The sequence below is a fragment of the Piliocolobus tephrosceles genome, chromosome 11 (genome assembly GCF_002776525.5).
Source record: "Piliocolobus tephrosceles isolate RC106 chromosome 11, ASM277652v3, whole genome shotgun sequence".
In the NCBI taxonomy this organism is placed as follows: domain Eukaryota; kingdom Metazoa; phylum Chordata; class Mammalia; order Primates; family Cercopithecidae; genus Piliocolobus; species Piliocolobus tephrosceles.
In genome coordinates, this window is record NC_045444.1 from 105,757,313 (window position 1) to 105,777,273 (window position 19,961).

A 19,961-nucleotide genomic window follows, 5' to 3' on the forward strand; every position below is an offset into this window, starting at 1 on the left:
TGTTGGCCAGGCTGGTCTCCAACTCCTAACATCAGGTGATCTGCCTGCCTCAGCCTCCCAAAGTGCTGGGATTACAGGTGTGCGCCATTGCGCCCAGCCACCTTACAATCTTACAAGTTGTGTTATGTGTTACCACAAGCAAGTTCTGTGCCTCAGTCTTTCCATCTGTAAAATGAGACTCATCATGTAAAGCACCTTGGAGACTGCTGGCCACGTAGGAAGCCTCTTTGTAACCTAGCGTTCCCGCCTAGGAGGGCCTTACTGGCAGCTGGTGTTCTCCCGCTGTGCTTTCTGCACCTTCTGAGAGATCAGCAGGGACCGGCTCCGGGATTAGGCTGGGTTTGGAGTCCAGATGCCCAGCGGACAGAAATGTGTAGGAGTCTGGGTTGCAGCTGCACAGACAACACACTAACTTTATTCACACTGGTACAAAAGTAGATTTTTCTAGAAATGTTCTCTTGCACCAGAAGGAGAGGGGTTGAGCAGCACATGGTGGGAGGGTGGTGGGAGGAGGCTGGGCGTGAGGCCAGGGAGGGCAGAGCGCCCAAGTGTGAGTCAAGGAGGCAGGCCTGGGGCTGAGAAGCAAGGGGAGCCAGGTGTGGCGACCCTCCACCCTTTTCTTCCACATCGGAGCATACAGGGGCACACATAGATGTTGGGGGAGCTCCCAGAAACACAGGAGAGCCACAGGAGAGCCAGGCCAGGAAATGTGGGCAGGAGAAGGCTCTGGGTAGAATTGCTGCCCACGTCCTTTCTTCTCCTGGCTGCAGCACCCCCGTGGGATGCTCCAGGCTCTGAGATGCCCCGGGCTCTGGCATGCGTGAGGCTGGGCAGGCGTGCCCCTTCTGGCTTCCCCTTCCTGACTCTTCTAGAAGGGCTGAGCATGCCCAAGAGGTGGCCGGTGGGGCAGTGAGGAGTGGGTACACAGAGATGCGCACACAGGCAAAGAGGGACAGAGGCTGGGCTGCCTGCCAAGGGGCCCCAGGGTCTCACTGGGGCAGGGCCTTGAGGATGGCATTCACCTCCTCCGCCACGGCTGTCAGGGCAAATTCAAACTGGTCCTGGGGAAGGGCAGTGGCAGGATGGTCACGGAGAGGCCTGACCTCTGCTCTGCCCTCAGAGTGGGGAGTTTTCGGTGGGGGTGTGGGGCCCTGGGCAGGTCCCCTGGGAGGAGGGGAGTCCTCCTGGAGGAGGCACAGAGGCAGGTGGGAGAGGTTGGCAGCTGCTGCTTTCCCTGGGGTGGCGAGGAAGTGGGTGCTAGGGAAGGGTGGCAGCTGGGGTTGGGGCAGGAAGGCAAGGTCACCTTAGAGCGGACAAGGCCAGGCCGCTGGTCACGGACATGCTCCAGGGTGGCAGCGATGTCAATCTCCTTCACTCCTGGAGACGGAGGCGGGGATGGGACTGCTCAGGGGGTGTCCAGAGGAGGACAGGACCCAGAAAACCTGGGGCCTCCTGGAGGCGAAGAGCTTTGGAGGGCTGGGCAGAGCCTAGAGGTTGACAACCTGCTCCTTCTGAGCTCCCAGGACCCTGTGTGCCGGGGAGCCTCTAAAAAGGGCCTGGGGGCTGCGGGTGCCATGGGGAAGCTCCCTACCTTTTGCCATGCGGTTCAGGACCATGTCGATGAGGATGTAGGTGCCGGTCCTCCCCGCACCATCACTGAAACAGGAGTTAGTGACAGGTTAAGCTTACGATGCAGCAGAAAGGAGGAGGGACAGAGGAGGCCTGAAGGCCTGGGGGAGGGGAGGACACTGGGTGACCCTTTGGGTTGGCTTGGAGAGGGAGGGAGTGAGCTGAGGATGAAGGAAAGCTCATAGCACCTGAACGCTGGGACTTGGGCCTTGAGAGGGAAGTCTGTGACTTGTGGGTGTCACTTGGGCAATAGGACAACCAAAGAGGACAGCCATGGCTCAGCCCTGAAGCATAGGCAACAGGAGGGAACTGGATGGGCCTCTGTAACCTTCAGCAAACTTTTTGTGTATAGGGGGCCAATGGTCAATATTTTTCAACTTTGTGGGCCACATACAGTTTGTGTCACATACTTTTCCTCTGTTTTCTTCACCCATTTAAAAATGTGAATGCCATTCTTAGGTCTTGGCCATGAAAAACAGGTGGTGTGCTGGATTTGGCCCATGCCTGGTTTGCTAGCACCAAGGGGACAGGCAGGCAATGTGCACAGGAGACGCACACAGGGAGTCGGACCAGAGAGAGGGACCTCCTCTCCACCCACCTGCAGTGCACGATGATGGGGCAGGAGCGGCCCCGGTAGCACTTGTTCACCTTCCTGCAACAAGAAATGGGTGTGAGGGCCAGTGGGCACCAGCAGAGAGGGAAAGGGAAGCCGAAACACATGGCATGGGCCTCTCTTTCTTCCTCTTCTCCCCACCTGCCGGGGGCAGAGGGGGAAGATGGTCGGAGAAAGGAGCCAGGGCTGGAGGCAAAGAACCAGAGCTAGTGTGGGTGGCACTGGACTCGCCTTGCAAGCTAGGTGCCCAAGCTATGTGCCTGGAACAACTGATTTAACCTCTTTGAGCCTCAGTTTTCTTACCTGTAAAATGGAAGATAGGAAGAATAACCTCCTTAGGGTTCTTACAGTGATCACATGAGATAACCCATGTAAAGAGCTAAGTGCCAGGTCTGGCACACAATAGGTGCTCAATACATAGTAGCAACTATTAATGATAATACATCATCATATTAAGAGCCGCCTCTGCCCAAGTCCAAGGGAATAGGCTTTCTGGTGACTTCAAGGGTGTCCGTCTTGCTACATCGTTGCTGTGCCCCTCTGCCATCCTCTATGACCACCCAGGCTGTTCTCCTCCCGACTCAGGCTCCAGTGTCCTTAACAGTTGTGACATCAGGCTGCCCTGGGCATAGCATTCCCCGGGCCAGGGGAAGACAATCCCAACCCCTCAACTCGGGACATTGTGCTACTGTCTATCTCCCTGGAGCAGTCTCACTTCAGCACAGGCATTCTGTGGCCACATTACATTCAGACTTGGGGTCCACTTGGACCTCAGACCTTTCTCTGCTGCTCCTGACCACGTCTCAGTGAGGAGTAGGGGGCTTCTCCATCTCTCAATGAACCCATCTAACCTGCCCTTGTCCTTTATGACCTTTCTGCTTTGGGAGTCACCTGCATACTCTGATATCCCTGCAAGCCAGAACTAGGGAAGATCTTCTTAGGGGTTGTCAGATTGAAGTTTGGAACTTTGCAGTCCTTCAGCTATGGGACTAGGTGACTTAGAATGGCTTTATAGGAGTCCACATGGTTTTCTAGCTCGTTGGCTGTTCTGTCAGAGGGCTGGGGTAGAAAAGTAGTCACAATAGTTGTTTTTGTTCATTTAATAATGATAATAGGCAGCATCTAGAGTTAACTGAGCCCTTGCCATGTATCAGGCACTTATGCTAGATTTTACATACTTCATCAAATCTTGCAACAACCCTCTAAAGCAGGGGTCCCCAATCCCTGGACCATGGACCGGTGTCAGTCTGCGGCCTGCTGGGAACCGAGGCGCATAGCAGGAGGCGAGTGGTGGGTCAGTGAGTATTACCGCCTGAGCTCCGCCTCCTGTTAGATCAGCCATTGCAGTAGATTATCATAGGAGTACGAACCCCATGGTGAACGGCACATGTGAGGGGTCTAGGTTGCGAGCTCCTTATGAGAATCTAATGCCTGATGATCTGATGATCTGAGGGGGAACAGTTTCATCCCCAAACCACCCCCTCTCCCAGCCATGGAAAAATCGTCTTCCACAAAACCGGTCCCTGGTGCCAGAAAGGTGGGGGACCTCTGCTCTAAAGCATGTGTCATCATCCTCATCTCACAGGTAGAGGCACGGAGGGAGGCCAAGGAACTTGCTCAGGGTCACTTTCTTAGGGTCTCTTTTATTAATTTGTTTTCCTTCTGGGGGGCCTTGACTGAACTGCATTTATTTTTTCTGTTTTTGTTTTTTTTTGAGAGGGAGTCTGGCTCTGTTGCCCAAGCGGGAGTGTGGTGGCACGGTCTCAGTTCACTGCAACCTCTGCCTCCCAGGTTTAAGAGATTCTCCTGCCTCAGCCTCCTGAGTAGCTGGGAATACAGGTGCTTGCCACCATGCCTGGCTAATTTTTGTATTTTTAGCAGAACGGGGTTTCACCATGTTGGCCAGTCTGGTCTTGAACTCCTGACCTCAAGTGATCCACCCACCTCGGCCTCCCAAAGTGCTGGGATTACAGGCGTGAACCACCGTGCCTGGCCCCGAACTACATTTATTAAGCAACAATTTATTTGTTCTGGATGTCTAATGCCAACTGAGTTTACATAATTCCAGCCTAAAGCAATCTTTTAGCTTATCTGTGCAGCTTTAAAACAGATCCATGCACTAGTTCTATCACGATTTTTTAAATGTGGAAAAAAGGAAATAGCTCTGATACCCTGGCACTGCTTCAAGATGCCTATGTCTCAGGCCTCAGGGACCCCAGTTGGAAACTGCTGTCCAGAGGTTCAGAAACTATACCCACGTCCCCACCCCCAGCTCTGCTCCTCTGTCCAGTACCTAGAGACATCAGACCAGCTTGACAAGGGACAGAGAACTAGGAGAAGGGTGCAGTGCGGGTGGGCCCCTGCCCTTGGCGGCAGGCTTCCCAAGTACCTGTCTGGGGCTGGGAAAGGCAGGGGACGCTGGAGGGCTGACTTGTCTTGGTGTCATTGTTGGAAAAGGGTAAGCCCCTCAGGTAGCCCCTGTCTAGTCCCCACCTGCTCCACTGAGCCCCCCAGAATCCAGAGATCCTCCCACACTCCTTTTGACAATCTTTGCCTCTTCCCTGTCCCCCTTGCTCCCAGCTCGGGGTGGTCCCCGGGCCACATGTCCTGTCTGTCCATGCAGCAGCCACACCTGCCAATGATCACTTTTGTGACTATGCAACTGGAGTGAGAATACTAGCTGCAGATCACAAAAATGACACTGGCAGCTGTGAGGGAGAGAGAGAAAGAGGGAAGAAGGGAGGGGAACGGACAGAGAGAGGAAAGACACGCAGGGGGAGGGAGAGGGAGAGACGGACAGAGCGGCAGAGAGAAACTGGCAGACAGGGGAAGGAGGTGGAGAAAAACAGGGGAGAGGGGCAGAGAGGGAGAAATGGAGAGAGAAGGAAAGGGTGAGGCAGAGACAGAGTGAGACAGAGATGGGGAGACAGAAGAGGAAGAAAGAGGAAAGTAAAAAGAATGAAAACCACATAAATAAAAAAAGAGAGGCGGAGAGAGGGAGAGGGATGAAGGAAGGATGAAGAAGAGGGATGGAGGGAGACGGGCAGGCGGGAGTGAGAGATGGAGGGGGCAGCGAGGCAGCGCAGTGCAGGGCCTGGAGACAGCGGGGCAGGAGGGACCAGGAAGGAGAGAGGAAGCAGGGACCCCGGAGAGGGAGGGGAACCAGAAAGCGAAAGGCCCTCTGGAGGAAGCAGGTGGAGGAGAAGGAGCCAGTCCCGGGAGCGTGAGAGAGAGGGAGCGGAGCACCAGCGGCCGGCGCGGAGCTGGCCCACGCGGGTGGTGGAAGCGCGGGGACGGGCACAGCCGGAGCCTCAGGCCTGGTTTTAGGGGTGGGAGCGTGGGGTCTGGAGGGGGCGGCCAGAAGTCAGAGGCCGAGGCTCCAGGCCCGACCCGGGGCTCCAGGCCGAGCTGGCGGGCGGACCTCGGCTCCGCCCCCGCCCAGGCGGGCCCCTCCAGGCGGGGGCGCCGGCGCTCACCTGCGGAAGTCCAGCAGGGGCCGCGTGGAGGCCGGTGTGCCCTCTGCCGGCCAGCTGAGGAAGTGGAACTGCGTGAGCGTGCGCGTCTCCAGGGTCTGCACGTTCTTCAGGTAGAAGCTCCGCACCAGAAAGTCCTCGCACCAGATGTGCTCCGACACCAGGTTCACCTGCCCGGCAGGGGCCCAGACCTGAGCGCCGCGGGCTGTCCCAGTCCCCGCGTTTCTGCGCGCGCTCCTCGCGACCTTCTCGGTCTCTCCAACCACCCCCCGGCCTCCCAGGACGATTCAAATGATAAGTTCCAGCGGTCCCAGGAATCCTGGCTACCTGTCACTTATCTACTGCTTAGGACCACTGGTAGCTTTTCCACCCAGACACAACTATTGTTGTGAGCCTCTCGAGGTCGGAGTTTCTCCTCCCTCTTCCTCGCAGGGTCTACCAGAGTGTCGGTGCTACGCGTGCCATAAACTTGGATGAAATTCTGTAATACTCTTATTGGATTTTTTTCATTAACCACCAGCAGGACTAATGAAAGGCTTTTTAAAAAGCCGTCATGTGCTTATTTGGTGGGGAAAAAAATTACTATTCAGGGTCATCTGGTGATGAGAAGCTTCTGTTGTGTTCTTAAGGTCTTTTGTCTTAGTGGGGGCTCACATTCTCCCATTTGTCTGAAATCTTTCTCTTTCCCCTGCTTGGCCTCTGCCCAGTTCCCCCTCCTTCTCCACCCCTCCGCCTAGTCTCTCTCCGAATGAAAAAGTTTGTTTCTGTTTTACATTAGTAACATATATAATGGGTATTTCTTTCTTTGCTTTGGCCACCAGGAAACTCAGAGCTAAATTAGGCTCAATTAACGTAAGTCTTAATCTCAGTATTTGGGTATACTTATCTTCCCTGTCTAATATACACTTAGTTGTTAGCTTCTTACCTCAGTTTTGGTGGTTTTATAGTTTCATTTCTGTGCCTTTATCATAAGTCTCTATGAATGTTTTTTGACTCTAGACAGGATACACACACACACACAATGTATATATGTGAATATATGTGTATGCATATATGTGTTTATATATATTCATATATGTATGAATCATGAGCAGGGCCAATAAAAGGCTTTTTAAAAAGACTGTTGAGTGCTCATTTGGTGAAGACAAAGTTACGAAAAGGCCATCATCTACTCTCCCCACATCCATTGTCCCCTTGCTGTGGGGCCCTGCTGACCTCATATACATGACAGAGGGAGGCACCCTCATCTGGCCAGTAGCGGTCACACTGCTTGACACCATCCTCCACCAGCGGGGTCAGCATGACGATGACGGTGCAGCCGCTCTCCCACACCATCTAGGGACAGAGACCCAGGTGAGCTCCACTCTAACCTTCCTGGGACCTGGCTGGCCACAAGGACCCCAGAGAAGCCCTCCCTTTAAGAGCCCACCTGCCAGAAGTCTGCGATGGTATGGGACAGCGGGCCCTGCGTGGCTATGTAGGCTGGCATCCGAGGGTCATGCTCAATCTGGAGGCAGGGAAGATACACCATGAGCCAGTGTGGGAAATACCACTATGGACAGGCGTGGTCAAAGCAAGTGGGTCAGAGTCTAAGAAGGCTGGCAATTCCCCCTTTCCTTGCTAGGATATCAGGCCCCACCACTCCAGGGGGTTGGCGGGGTGGGAGGTGACCATGGGGAAATGGAGTGCCTAGGGCCAGGAAAATGATGGGGCAGAGGTGGGGGCTGGAGTCAGGGCCACTCACAATGGGGCTGGCGTTGATGTAATCGCTCCGAGAAGGGCTGCTCTCCACTTTCAGTTTTATGCGGGCATGGTCATCTGTACAGACCCGACACCCCACCCCAGATGGCCCTCTGGTCATTGGCGTTGTGGGACCTCTGCTACTCAGCCTGAGCCAGAAGCCCAACCCCTTACCCCAAGCCCTCCACACCTCACAGCAGAGAGAGGGCTGGGTCAGGTTGACCAGTAGGGTTCACTCACAGGGCAGGAAGTCAGGATGCCGGTTCTTTTTGATGTTGCCCTCCCCCTGCGCAGTGGCACAGGTGTTTGGCTCTGCTTGGTAGGCACAGAGGGCCTGCCACTCCTTGGCCAGGCGGTCCCGGTTCCTCAGGTGATCCTCCATGTATGCCTGTGGGGGCACCACGGTCTGGCTCTGGCCCACACAGCCAGCCTGGCCTCTCTCACCATCCCATTCCTTCACCCACTCTGGGCTCAGGCCCTGTCCTGACCAGAATCATGTGTCCCGTGGAGATGTCCATGTTGGCTTGGGCAGGCTCCTCGCACCAGGACGGAGTGCTGCTGTGGGAGCTGGGGCTGGCCTGGGCTGCGTCGCTGAACTGGGAGGACACACTGCTCACCCGCGAAGGCTCCGGCGGACCCTCTGCCCGGTTGAACAAGGACTTTGTGGCCATGTGCTGGCGGCACAGGTCCTGTGGAGGAAGAATCAGGTGAGGACCAAGAGTCCCCTGAAACTTTTCAGCAGGGCCCTGGGTTCAGCTCTGGGCTCCTAGGTTTGTCCTTGACTGATTTGCAGTGAAACTCAGCTCCTCTGGGGTAGGGTCTTCTGCCTGGCCCTGATGCTTTTCAGGGTTGTTCTGCTTGGGTGGTGCTTATGTCAACCTCAGACGTGACAGAGTGGAATCCCAGAACCCCAGAAGCACAGCACCAAGAAGAACCTTAGGCACTGTATGCTCCCAGTTCCCATGTGTTCATAAAGGCCCATACCATACTCCCTCCCACCGGGGCTTCTCCAGCCCCCACTGGACCTTCCCAGGGATGAGGGCTCACTCCCCATTCAGTTCCTACCCTTACTCCACGCGAGACCCAGACTCCCAAGCCCCTTGCATTTCTTCTGCTCAACCAGCTTCTGGGGCTGCACACCTGGTACTCAAAGGTAGTGTCACCATGGGCCCCCTCAGGCCCCAGGGCTGCCAGGCGCTCCTTGTCCCGCTGCCGCGCATGCTGCCGCACACACAGAGCCACAGCCAAAGCCACCAGCAGCCCAGCCACACCTGCCAGGGCCACCAGAGTGAGCAGCACTGAGCGCATGGGAGAGGTGCTGTGCGTGATTCGGGGAAGGACTGCAGCTGCCTCCTCCCTCTGTGGGAACAAGGCTGGAATCAAGGGAGGCAGTGGCACAGGGAGATTTCAGAGCTGCTCCTCACCCTGGTCCCGTGTCACACCCCCTGTTAGGACATCTCCTGGGGCAAAGCTGGGAGAGTAGGGGTATGCTGGTACAGCCAGATGGGCTCTCAATCAACTCAACTACAGTGCAGTACCAGAGGCCCCCACCAGGAGGGTTCGCATTTAAAAACAGACGGAGAACCCTAGGAATTGAATTGTAGAATGTGAGGCATCCATGTTGGACGCAGAGGACAAAGATATTTTGAGTATAGGCCGGGCGTGGTGGCTCACGCCTGTAATCTCAGCATTTTGAGGGGGGCCAAGGTGGGCGGATCACCTGAGGTCGGGAGTTCGAGACTAGCCTGGCCAACATGGTGAAACCCCATCTCTACCAAAAATACAAGAAAAAATTTAGCCGGGCTTGGTGGCGGGTGCCTGTAATCCCAGCTACTTGGGAGGCTGAGGCAGGAGAATCTCTTGAACCTGGGAGGTGGAGGTTGCAGTGAGCCGAGATCCAGCCATTGCACTCCAACCTGGACGACAAGAGTGAAACTCTGTCTCAGACAAACAAACAAAACATATTTTTAATATAATGTCCTTTCTGTGCAAGGTGTTCCCTTGGAATTTGGAGACTTCGCTCCAGCAGGCTAAGGGCGGCTCAACTAGTTCTCAGGCCTTTTTACTGCACACGGCTGGTTCTGCAGGGAAGGGACACCTGCGCCATCTGCTGGTCAGAAAGAGAACTTCGGGGGAAGGGGCTGCTTGAGCTAAGGCCGCACCCACCCAGCCGGGCCTAGGGACACATCAGGTTTCAGCTCCAGTTCTCCCCTCTGGTTTGCCTCCAGCTCTTGTGGACGATATCAGCCCTCGGGGGCCTTCGACTGATTCTCCAGTTAGCGCATACCTGTCCCACTCCTGTCTGTAAGATTTGGAGCCCTGTCTGTGCTTCCAGTTCAGACTTCACCAGCCCTGCAGGGAGGACAAAGGTCAGGCTCGCTCCAGCCCCATGTGGTCTCTGTCCTCTGTCTTGCTCTGCCAAGCGGCAGGCAGGGCCCATGTGGCTGGGAACATTTCAAGGGGGCATCAGCCACAGGCCTGGATATATCCACTTAGGAATGGGGCTGGGGCCAAGCCTGGGATTGAGGTCGCAGAGATATTTACCTGCTTGTTGGGTCACATCAGCCAAAGACAGGTTCTGCTCATTGTGCCGGATGCGGAAGGTGAGGGCTGGTCCCACCACACTGCCAGATAGGAGCTATGTTACTGCCTTCTCCACCCAGACTGCAGCCCTCTCCCCGTTAGAGCATGGGGCTGGAGCAGATCCGGCATGCCCTACAGGGGCATCTGAGGCAAGGAAGATGCTGGATGGGGCCAGCAACAGGCTGGGTGTGGCTGGACCTTCAACACAGCTGGGAGCATCCCTGAGCTCAGAGTTTGTCTGCCCTTCTTCCCCCAAGCCCCTCCAGCCACCTCCTTGCTCAAGCTGCTTTCTAGATCTCGGCCACTGCCCCAGCAAGATGCCAGCCCCACCTGATGTTGATGAAGCTGCCCGAGGACATGTGCACATGCTCAGCCAGGATCTCCAGCAGCTTCACTCCTGCAGCCAGGCTCAGGGGCCTGGAGATGGGAGAAGGCAGAAGAAGGAAAGTGGGGCAACCCTCTCAGTCATTTTCTTAAAGCAGGCCACTCCAGGGGTGCAGAGCAGCCCTCCAGTTCCCTGTCCCTGCACGTCTGCACGTTTTGCTCTCTGCTTCCGGCCAGGCAGGCCAGCCCAACTCCCAGCAGACCAGAAGGTTTCCCAGGATGCAGCCCTTACTTCTGGTCAGTGACGATGTAGCCATATTCCTCTGCTGCTGGTCGGGCTGAGGGCTGTCCTGCCACTGTGGGCTGGCTTTGGCCCAGTGGGCTTTTCTTCTCTAGCAGGACAGATGTGGCAGCGGGTCTGGCAGCTTCGGGAGGCTCAGAAGAGACAGGGCTTGGCACCCGCTGAACTTCACTGGAGGTGGGGCTGGCAGTGGGGTGTCCAGGCATGGGGGGTGTGCGGGCTGGAGGCTCTGCTGTGTCTCTGCCCTCCACTGGCCCCTCCATTGTCTGTTTAGAAGAGGGTGGAGGTGTGGCCTCTGGACAGTGCTGGGGGAAGGGGTACCCTGGACTCGGAGCTCTCCACAGTGGAGCTCAGGACCTGCTTTTCGCTTTCTACCACCAGGGACCACTGCAGTGCTGGGTAGAGAGAGGACACCAGAGCATCTGGGACAAGTAAATGGATGCATGAATGAATAAAGGATTGAATGATTGAAAATGGTCTGTACTAATCCACAGAATGGGGCTGGAGACAGAAAACCTCTGCAGCAAGAGAAGCTGGGGTGAGGGCAAAAGGCAAACAGGCAGGCAATGGTTTCTAGACGTTTGTTTAATCACAAAGTCTTAGAAATCCAACACATGAAACAGAAGGAAGCGGAGCTCCTCCAGCTACAGAAGCTCAGGAAGGCCTCCCTGCTCGAAACTTCCCTCCTGCTCTAGGATGATCTGAAACGACTGCAGTGAAAAGAGGAATGAATTAAGAATTTGGTTTTCTAGCCCCAGTTCTGCCATCAACTTGATGGGAGACCTTAGGCAATAACTTGTGGTCTCTGGGCCTTGGTTTCCCCCCAAAATGAGGGGTGGGAGGATGCAGATTCTGGGTCCTAAATTTGAGATTTAGGTTTGGCGAGGGGGCGTGCTGCCATGGAGTGATTATGAGTCAAGGAGGTGCTGGGGACTCACTTTCTTGATATCAGCTCCAACATTTACAGCCCCTCCTGCAAGACAGGAAAAACAAGAGTCTGGAACAATGGCCGTGGCCAAGATCTACACAACACAAGTGGGAGAAAGGGCCAGAGACCCTTAACTTGGTACTTTTGCTGTGGTCTTCATCTCAGTCAGTGACCATGACCCTGTTACAGTCTCATCCTAAGCCTGGCCTCATTCCTCTTTGCTTCCTCCTCCCAATTTATTGTTTTATTAACTCCTCCCTCTGCCATTGACCATCTCTCTCAAAGCTACTCTTTGTTCAATTATTTCTCTACACATCAATTACTGGCTTCTCCTTAGCACTGGCTATGCCTGTTTTTAAGCCTTCATTCTCACCAACTCATCCTTCTCGATGCCTCCTTTTCCCTGCTCACACCCTCTGTTGGCTGCTTTTTCCATTACTTCCACCCTCTAGTCTTTCCTGATCTAACTCCTAAGCTCACCACCCTACCCTCTTGCTCCCTGCCTTGCTGGCAATGACCCTGTGTCTCAAAGGAACTCTCTCCCCTGAAGCCTGACTTTACCCCTCCAGGCTACTCCAAGTGGTCTTGAGGCAGGGCAAGCGGCCTCCATGGAGCTGGGAGATGGTGGTCCCTCCCTCTGCCTGGACACTTACCCAGATTTCTTCCTGCACCCTTGGGCAGTAGCTGCAGCAGGGTCAGGAGTGTGGAGAGCTGCTCAGGAGTCAGCTGACGCAGCTCTACCCCATAGCCCGCCAGCACAGCAGCCAGCCTCTGCAGAGCCGCATCTGCTGAAAGTCAGACACAGAGCTCAGGGCTGATTGCGTGGTGAACTTGTGGGATGCTGATGAGTGAGTGAGGATGGGAGGGGACTAGCATATTAAGAGACTCTTTCCAAATACCAGGATACCAAGGGGTACCCTCCCTTTCCCAGCCCTTGTCCACACTTTGGGGGAAAGGTCTTCCTGGGACCCAGATCAAACTTCAGGACATTTTGACTCTCCACTGGAAAGAGTCACGTCAACTCCACTCCCCACAGTGTCCCCACCACTTTCCTAGTGCCTGGCACAGAACAGCTTGTCAGTAGACATTCCTTAAGTGTATGAATGAATTTAAGGACAAGTTAACAAATGCATGGATTGTCAGGGAAGGGCCCAACTGTGGTTCCCCCAAAGCAGCCCTCACAGGGAGGTGGATGCTGAGGACCTTGTTACCTGGCTGCACTGCTGGGGAAGCAGGCTTCTCTCCATGATCCCCTAGTCCTTCCTCCTCATAGCCTTCTGGGGAGTCTTCTGCCTGGCTGCTGCTCCCTTGTTCTGGCAGCCTTGGCACCCTGGCCCTGCTGGGTGCTGGCAACTCCTGGGCCAGATAGAGGAGCCCAGAGTCCTGAAAAAGCTGGGCAGGTGAAGGCCCTGGAAGGTCCCCATAGGAGTGGCCAGGGTGGTCCCCAAATATGCCCTTGGAGGCAGTTCTGCTGAAGAGGGCAGGGGCTTCAGCCTTGGGCAGGGGGCCGACGCTGACCATCCCTGGGGAGCCCTCTGAGACACGGGAGCCATCACGGGAGCCAAACTGTGAAAAACCAGAAATCTGGGTAACAGCAGAAGTCCGGGCTGAGAGACTGCAGTCGGGGTGGGACCAGAGTCAAGGGCTTACCTGGTGGAACAGGTAGGGCTGCAGCAAGGCAGGTTCGTAACTCAGGGCAGGGTGGGGAGGCTGTGGGGGCAGCAGCAGGTGTTCCAAGAGAGGGGGGAGCAGCTCAGCCTGCAGAGGGGACAGAGAGGAGCTGGCCCCAGCTCCACCTCTGCCCACTGGTGGTTGCGGAAGTCGATGCTGGGAAGCAGGGGCGGAGCCAGTGGGGATGTCCTGTAAAAGCAGCTCCCCAGCAGGACCAGGTCTCCTGGGTGCCAAGCCAGACCTGTAAAGGAAAGCAAAGTGTGTGTGTTGGAGCCGGGGGAAGGGCATAGAGAACCTGCAAGGCAGAACTAGTCAGGTCCAGGCAGGCTCAGCAGTTAAGAGCAGGCCTGACCTCTTTAGAAACTGGGTGACCTCAGGGGAAGAGAGATGGGCTGGGTGGGCATGGGGAGGGACCAGAGGGCCAAGCTGAGGGCAGAGGTATCTGCCTCCCTGGTAGGCATGGCTGGGTCTCTGAAACAGCTGCAAAGGCTGGGTAATCATGAGGCTGGGGATGGAGAAGGGGCAAACAGGAGCAGGGGAAGGCAGCCAGGAATTTCTCTAGATGAACTGTGGCTGCAGCTGTCCCCGTTGCCCCATGTGCCATGTCCCCACACCTGGCTCTCCAAGTGTATGTCCAAATATTCGGGACTGCTCCTCCACGCCCTATCACTATGCCGTCTTCATCCTGGTATTCACCATCTAAGCTCCGTAAACCTCATTTACTTTCTCTGCTTTGCAGAGTCTGGATGATGTCTTTAGAGGCCCTAACCACAAAAAGATGATAGCAGCTCCTGTCATATAGAAATTCACATAATAATGAAACGGAATATTGAACAACTTCAGTCCAACACAATTCTAATTTCTCCCATGATGACTACGTTGATGCTTCTTTTCAAGTATCCAAAGTAAAAGTTTTTCAAAACATTTAAAAAATGCCCCTGTTTTTCTGGATCCCTAGAGATGAGCTCAGCTCCTGTTGGCCATGTGAGCATGTCAGAGAGTGACCGTTCCTGCACCTCTTTACCTGTGTCCCAGCATGCTGGTCTTGATGCCCACTTCCTTCCCCTTCCCTGAATCCATTAGGACAACCACAGACTCACCAGCCTCACCATTGCTAGAGCTGTCGAGAAACACTGCCTACCTGTCCCTTGGACGGGGCTCTGGAGGGCGAAGCCTGGGAATGCGCTCCATCTCCTGAGAGATCACATACTGGGTGAGGTCATCATGCCAGGACAATCCTGTCAGGAAAAAGGATAGCGTAAGTTGGTTCAGGAGTCTGGGGATCCAGTAATGGGGACCACTGGGGATCAGAACTGTACCCTCTGCCCTGCAGCTCATGGGGTTTGTCAGAGTAGAGGGACAAACTCAGTGGGTGATCTGAGCTGTCCTCTTCCCACCCTCAGGTACAGCTATTGGAGCCAGACCACCTGGGTTTGAATCCTGCCTTTACTACGGATGTAACCTTGGGCAAGTTGCTGAACCTCTCCAAGCCTCAATTCCCTCATCTATAAAATGGGGATTTATACCTCCTAGGATTGTTATTATCATTAAAATGACACATATAAATATCAAACAGAATAGTGCCTGTCATGTAGTGAACTTTTAACAAATGCTATTACCATAATTATTATTACTTTTGTTATTATTCTTTGTGTTGACCCTGACCCTCAACTTTCTCTGTAAAGTGGAAACGATACGTATTTCAGGAGGCTGTTGTGAAGATCAAGGGTGATCAGGGAAATCAAAGTGCTTAGAAAACTCTAAAGCACAATCCACATGTTTTAAACATGTATAATCATCTTCAGTGTTGTCATCATCATCACCATCATCATTATCATCATCATCTTATTCATAGACAGCTCTCCTGTTTGACTCTTTCCCCAGAAATCTCTGCTGTCAGGAGTTATTCTAAAGGAATAATTTCCCACTTTTCACCCTCATTTTTTCTTCTCTGGTTCTGGATTTAAAATCTGTGCTGCTCTTAACTTGTATTCTGGTATCTACCAACATCCACACCTGCCTCCTTGCTTATTCACATTAGATGAGCTGTCTGTGTTCCTATTTAAAGCCAGTGCCTCTGAGCTCTACATTTCATTCCCTTTCACCTACTCAGGAATATTCTCCTTGCAATTCTCTCCTCTTTCCTACATAATTTCCTTTGTTCTCTACTGAATTATTCACATTATTCCCATGCAAACAATATGCAATTTCTTCCATCTTAAGAAAAATACTGCTTGATCCCACGTTCTTCTCTAGCGATCACTCCATTTCTTTGCAGCAAGACTTCTAGAAAAAGTTGTCTGTGCTGACTGTATCCAATTCCTCTCTTTCCATTCCCTCTTAATCCACTTTATTCAGGATTTTATTCCCAACTATTCTACCAAAGCTGCTGTCATCAGGATCACCAGTGACGTCTGCATGTCCAAATCTGGTGGTCAATTCTCATATCTTATTTTACTTATCCCGTAATCATCATTTGACACTGTTGGTCACTCCTCCTCATTGGTACACTTTCTCTTGGTTTCTGGAACAGTGAACACTGTTGTTTTTATTCCTACTCCACTGGCTTCTCCTTCTCAGTCTCCCTGAGAGGAAGTTGATGGTTCCTCTTTTTCTCCTGGTCCTCATTTTTTTTTTTGAGATGGAGAGTCTCACTCTGTCACCTAGGCTGGAGTGCAGTGGTGCAATCTCAGCTCACCGCAACCTCTGCCTCCCGGGTTCAAGTGATTCTCCTGCCCCAGCCTCCTGAGTAGCTGGGATTACAGGCACTTGCCACCACGCCTGGCTAATTTTTGTATTTTTAGTAGAGACAGGGTTTCACCATGTTAGTCAGGCTGGTCTTGAACTCCTGACTTCGTGCTCTGCCTGCCCCAGCCTCCTAAAGTGTTGGGATTACAGGTGTGAGCCACCACACCCGGCCTGGTCCTTTTAATGTAAGAATTATCTAGGACTTGATCCTTGGTCTTCTTCATAGACACTCAATCTTTTGGTTATCTCATCCACCTCATGGGTTTAATTACCATTTATATACCAAAGAATTCCAAATTTATATCTACAGTTGAGACTTCTGTCTCTCAGAATCCAGTCTCATGTACTCAACTTCCCACTTCACTTGAGTAGACATCTTAAACTCAACATATTCAAAGCTGAACACCCCCACAAAGTTGATCCATTTGCAAGTTTCCACATTATAATTAGTGACATCTCCAGTGATTCAGTTATTCAGTAAATAAAACCTTTGACTCCTGGCTGGGCGTGGTGGCTCACGCCTGTAATCCCAGTACTTTGGGAGGCCCAGGCAGATGGATCATTTCAGATTAGGAGCTCAAGACCAGCCTGGACAACACAGTGAAGCCCTGTCTCTACTAAAAATACAAAAATTAGCCAGGCATCATGGTGCGCACCTGTAATGTCAGCTACTTGGGAGGCTGAGGCAGGAGAATCACTTGAACCTGGGAGGTGGAGGTTGCAGTGAGCCAAGATCACATCACTGCACTCCAGCCTGGGTGACACAGCAAGACTCTGTCTCAAACAACAACAACAACAACCAAAAAACAAAAAAAAAAAAAAACCCAAAAAAACTTTAACCCCTCTCTTTATAACCATATCCAATATTTCACGAAATAATGCTGACTACCTTAAAAATAAATGTAGAATTCTGTCATCCTTCATTCCTTCCCTGCAATCACCCTGGCCTAATCCATATCCATCTCTTAAGAATGGCACTCCATAGACAGAGCAACCTATTGTGGCTGTTTTTAGTGGTCCCCCTCACCAACTCTTGACTCCATCTATTCTAGTCTCACTACAGCAGCAAAAGTGATGCTTGTAAAGTGTAAATCCGATCATGCGCCCCTATGCTCCAAATCTTGTAATGGTTCCCTTCTTTACTCAGAGTAAAGCCAATGTCCATACATTCCCCTATGAGGCCCTAAAGTGATCCACATCCCTTCCCCCATTACCTACCTGACTGGACCTTCTACTCTTCCTCTCCATCACTCCTCTACAGTCCCCTGGCCTGCAAGGTGTTCTTCAGAATTGTGCTTTTGTCCTAGCTATTTGGTCTGCCTGAAATACTCTTCCACTAGATAACCTTCTGACAAACTCCCCTACCTCCTTAAAAAGTCTGTTCAGATTTCATAGTCTCAATAATGTCCACCTTGACCACCTGATTTCCTGATTTAATACTGTAGCTTTCTACCTCACCATTTTGATCCCTTTATCCTGCTGTGATATTCTACGCTATTTATCATCTTCTAAGACACTATGTATTTTCTAACTTTTATACTGTGTTCCCTCCCCTTATCCCCCAAACACAAACTCCAGTAAGCAGAGATCTTTGTTTTATTCCCTGACACATTTCAAATACCTAAAACTATGCCTGCTACATAGTCAGTACTCAATAAATACTTGTTGAATGAGGAATTGGGTGAGTGGAATATTATCCTGGCTGAGGATTCCAGAGTTCTTGGCTCTGCCAGGGAGAGGAACTGGTCCTAAGAAGATGGAAGCTGGCCTTTTCCGGTGACTTCTTCTAGAAGCCTCCTTTGGGCTTCTCCAGAGAGTCCATATGTGAATAGCCCATCTCTAGGGTTCCACCTCTCACTCCAGCAAGATCTGGGAAGATGAGGCTCCAGCAGTGGGGGTGATAAGAATATTCCTTGTAGAAAAATCTTCTTCCCCACTCATAACTAACCAAGTTTCAATCTCTGTCCTCCAGTGCACCCAGACCTTACCTTGAGACATGAGTTGTCGGAGTACACCTTGTAAGCGTTGGAGAACTGGGGAGGTGACTTGCAAAAGGGGCCGGGCCTGCCCCACTCCCACCTGGCACTGCCCAAACAAGCCATCTAAGGGCACAAAAGTGGTGTCAGCAGGGGGCTTGAGCAAGAGGCCTTCCAAAGTCCAGGTTGCAAATGAACAGTACTCTCTTCACCTCCTCCCCTACCTCTCCTCTTCCAGGCTCCTTCTTCTCAAGCCCAGTAGCCCTCTTCCTTTCTGGGCCTTCTCTCCCCTTCTAGTTTTTTATTACCCCTCTCCCCACCCCCCACATCTTGTGAGTTCTATGCTTGGGCCTCACTCACCCTGAATACAGACTTCCAGGTGAGAGCAGAGCCTGCGGTCAAATAGACAGCCTGTAGAGGAACAGGTGAGCAGAGGCTCAGACACCCACACACAGAGAATGGGCAGATGGGTGGACAGGCTGAGAAAGGGAGAAGCAGATGCAATTTATTCTTTCATTCTAAAGAAGGCCTTAAGCTGGGAGGAGAGTAGGAATCAGGCCTGAAATTCTTAAAAGGAAGCATGAGATCTAGTTTTGGATTTTAAGAATTTGTCAGTCTGTATCCTTAAAAGCCTGTTTGCTTAACTGAGTGATGGGGAAGAAACCTTCCAGGTGCAGGGAGAGAGACTCATAGAATTACTGTAGGAGAGGTTTTGGCCAAATTCTGAAAGGGGAATTTCCTTCCCAAATATCCGAAAGCATCCTATAATGGCCTGGAACTCAGAAGAGGTGGAAACCCTAGCACACTTAGTCGGGGGAAAGAGGGTATGGGGGGGCGCTGGGGAAGGTGCCTCTTAGGCAGCTCTTCCCGCGCTGTCCCGAGCCGCTGGCGCTGTCCGCGGTGCTGAAGCTCTGAGTCTGGCGCCGCCAAGGGCTCGCCTGGAGGCGGTTACCAGAGAGGAAGGGGTCACAAAGCGAGGACTGTCCACCAGACCTGAGCCCTCTGTTCTATTCTGCCAACCCACAGCGTCACAGGAAGTACTCTGCCTCTCGGGCCTCCAAGCCCGGGTGGGGAAAGAGGGCGCCAGGCGGCGAGGCTGCGCCCCTTCCCCCACGCGCCGTCCTCCTACCCCCACCCCCCGCCGGTGAGTCAGCGCTGACTGTCTCTGTCCGCACAGATGTGAGTCAGGACAAGGCCTGGCTGTGGGGAGGGGGACAGGAGAGGACCTTCCCCTCTTCATCCTCTTCTGCCCCCTCCCCGTGCTGTCCCCCGTTACAGGAGATCAGATCGCTGCAATCAGCCTTTCTAGGCTTACGGAGAAACCCTGGTCTCTCTCTCGGCGCAGCTGGGACTCTATGCCTGCGGCCCAGGCTTCCACTGCCCAGAGATCACCGTTTCCTCATCCTCCCCGCCAAGTCCCCGCCCCCTCCTCTTCCCATTCCTCAGCGCCTGTCACCGCCTCCCAGGCGCCTCGGAGCAACTGGCTTCTCCTGTGGTCTCGCAGCTGGTCTCTAAGTCCCTCTGCCCACATGCACCCCGCGTCCTTCTCCCCAACCTGCAATTTTCCCCTGAGCCCAATTCTCTTAGGTCCCGCCCCCGTATTCCCAGCCCCACCTCCAGGCCTACGCCCCTTTCCTCCCAGATGCCCTCTCACCTTCCTCATCTCGCATGCCTCCCCCAACCCATATTCTACCCGAGCTTCATGACATTTCACCCCCACCCCCACCGAGTTTCGCTCCAGGCCCCAAGCGGCTCCCCGTCCCCCACCACCCGCCAGCCCAAGTTTCCTCCTGACCGTGGGCACTAACGGCACTGCAGCCCCCCGGGCGGCTGCTCAGCAGCAGGAGGCAGAGAAGCAGCCGGAGACCCCCGGATCCCCCGAGACTCCCAGGCCGCCGCGGGCGCCGCATCCTTCCGAGCTCCGGGCGCTCGCTGCCGGGCCGGAGCCGCAGCGACGCTGGCGGGAGCCTGCCGG

The 19,961-nt window shown here is 53.5% G+C and overlaps 1 protein-coding gene across 3 annotated transcripts; it reads right to left on the reverse strand.

Moving 5' to 3' along the window:
* Positions 1–386: 386 nt before the first annotated feature.
* Positions 387–19,961, reverse strand: PTPRN (protein tyrosine phosphatase receptor type N). Of its 3 annotated transcripts, none has more exons than XM_023221802.3 (23): positions 19,782–19,961; positions 18,347–18,397; positions 17,999–18,112; positions 14,404–14,500; positions 13,242–13,503; positions 12,803–13,157; positions 12,245–12,376; positions 11,602–11,636; positions 10,655–10,929; positions 10,369–10,455; positions 10,000–10,079; positions 9,743–9,807; positions 8,596–8,814; positions 7,944–8,144; positions 7,696–7,843; positions 7,460–7,533; positions 7,145–7,222; positions 6,931–7,050; positions 5,719–5,885; positions 2,228–2,281; positions 1,592–1,656; positions 1,304–1,377; positions 387–1,061 (listed from the first exon to the last, which is right to left on the reverse strand). In XM_023221802.3, exons 1-23 carry the CDS (start codon positions 19,894–19,896, stop codon positions 990–992), a joined length of 2,940 nt encoding a protein of 979 aa, XP_023077570.2. In that variant the 5' UTR covers positions 19,897–19,961; the 3' UTR covers positions 387–989. The 3 variants fall into 3 exon arrangements, with proteins under 3 accessions (XP_023077570.2, XP_023077591.2, XP_023077580.2); XM_023221823.3 differs by lacking the exon at positions 19,782–19,961 and adding an exon at positions 19,446–19,548; XM_023221812.3 differs by lacking the exon at positions 10,369–10,455 and having other exon boundaries at positions 19,782–19,959.

Coding starts and splice junctions, on each gene's coding strand:
- PTPRN (XM_023221802.3), bottom strand. CDS start 19,896: ATGCGGCGCCCGCGGCGGCCTGGGAGTCTCGGGGGATCCGGGGGTCTC. Junction 10,080..10,368: donor GGCAGCTTCATCAACATCAG/GTGGGGCTGGCA, acceptor CCTATCTGGCAG/TGTGGTGGGACCAGCCCTCA. Junction 1,062..1,303: donor CTGGCCTTGTCCGCTCTAAG/GTGACCTTGCCT, acceptor GCCCTTCCCCAG/GACCAGTTTGAATTTGCCCT.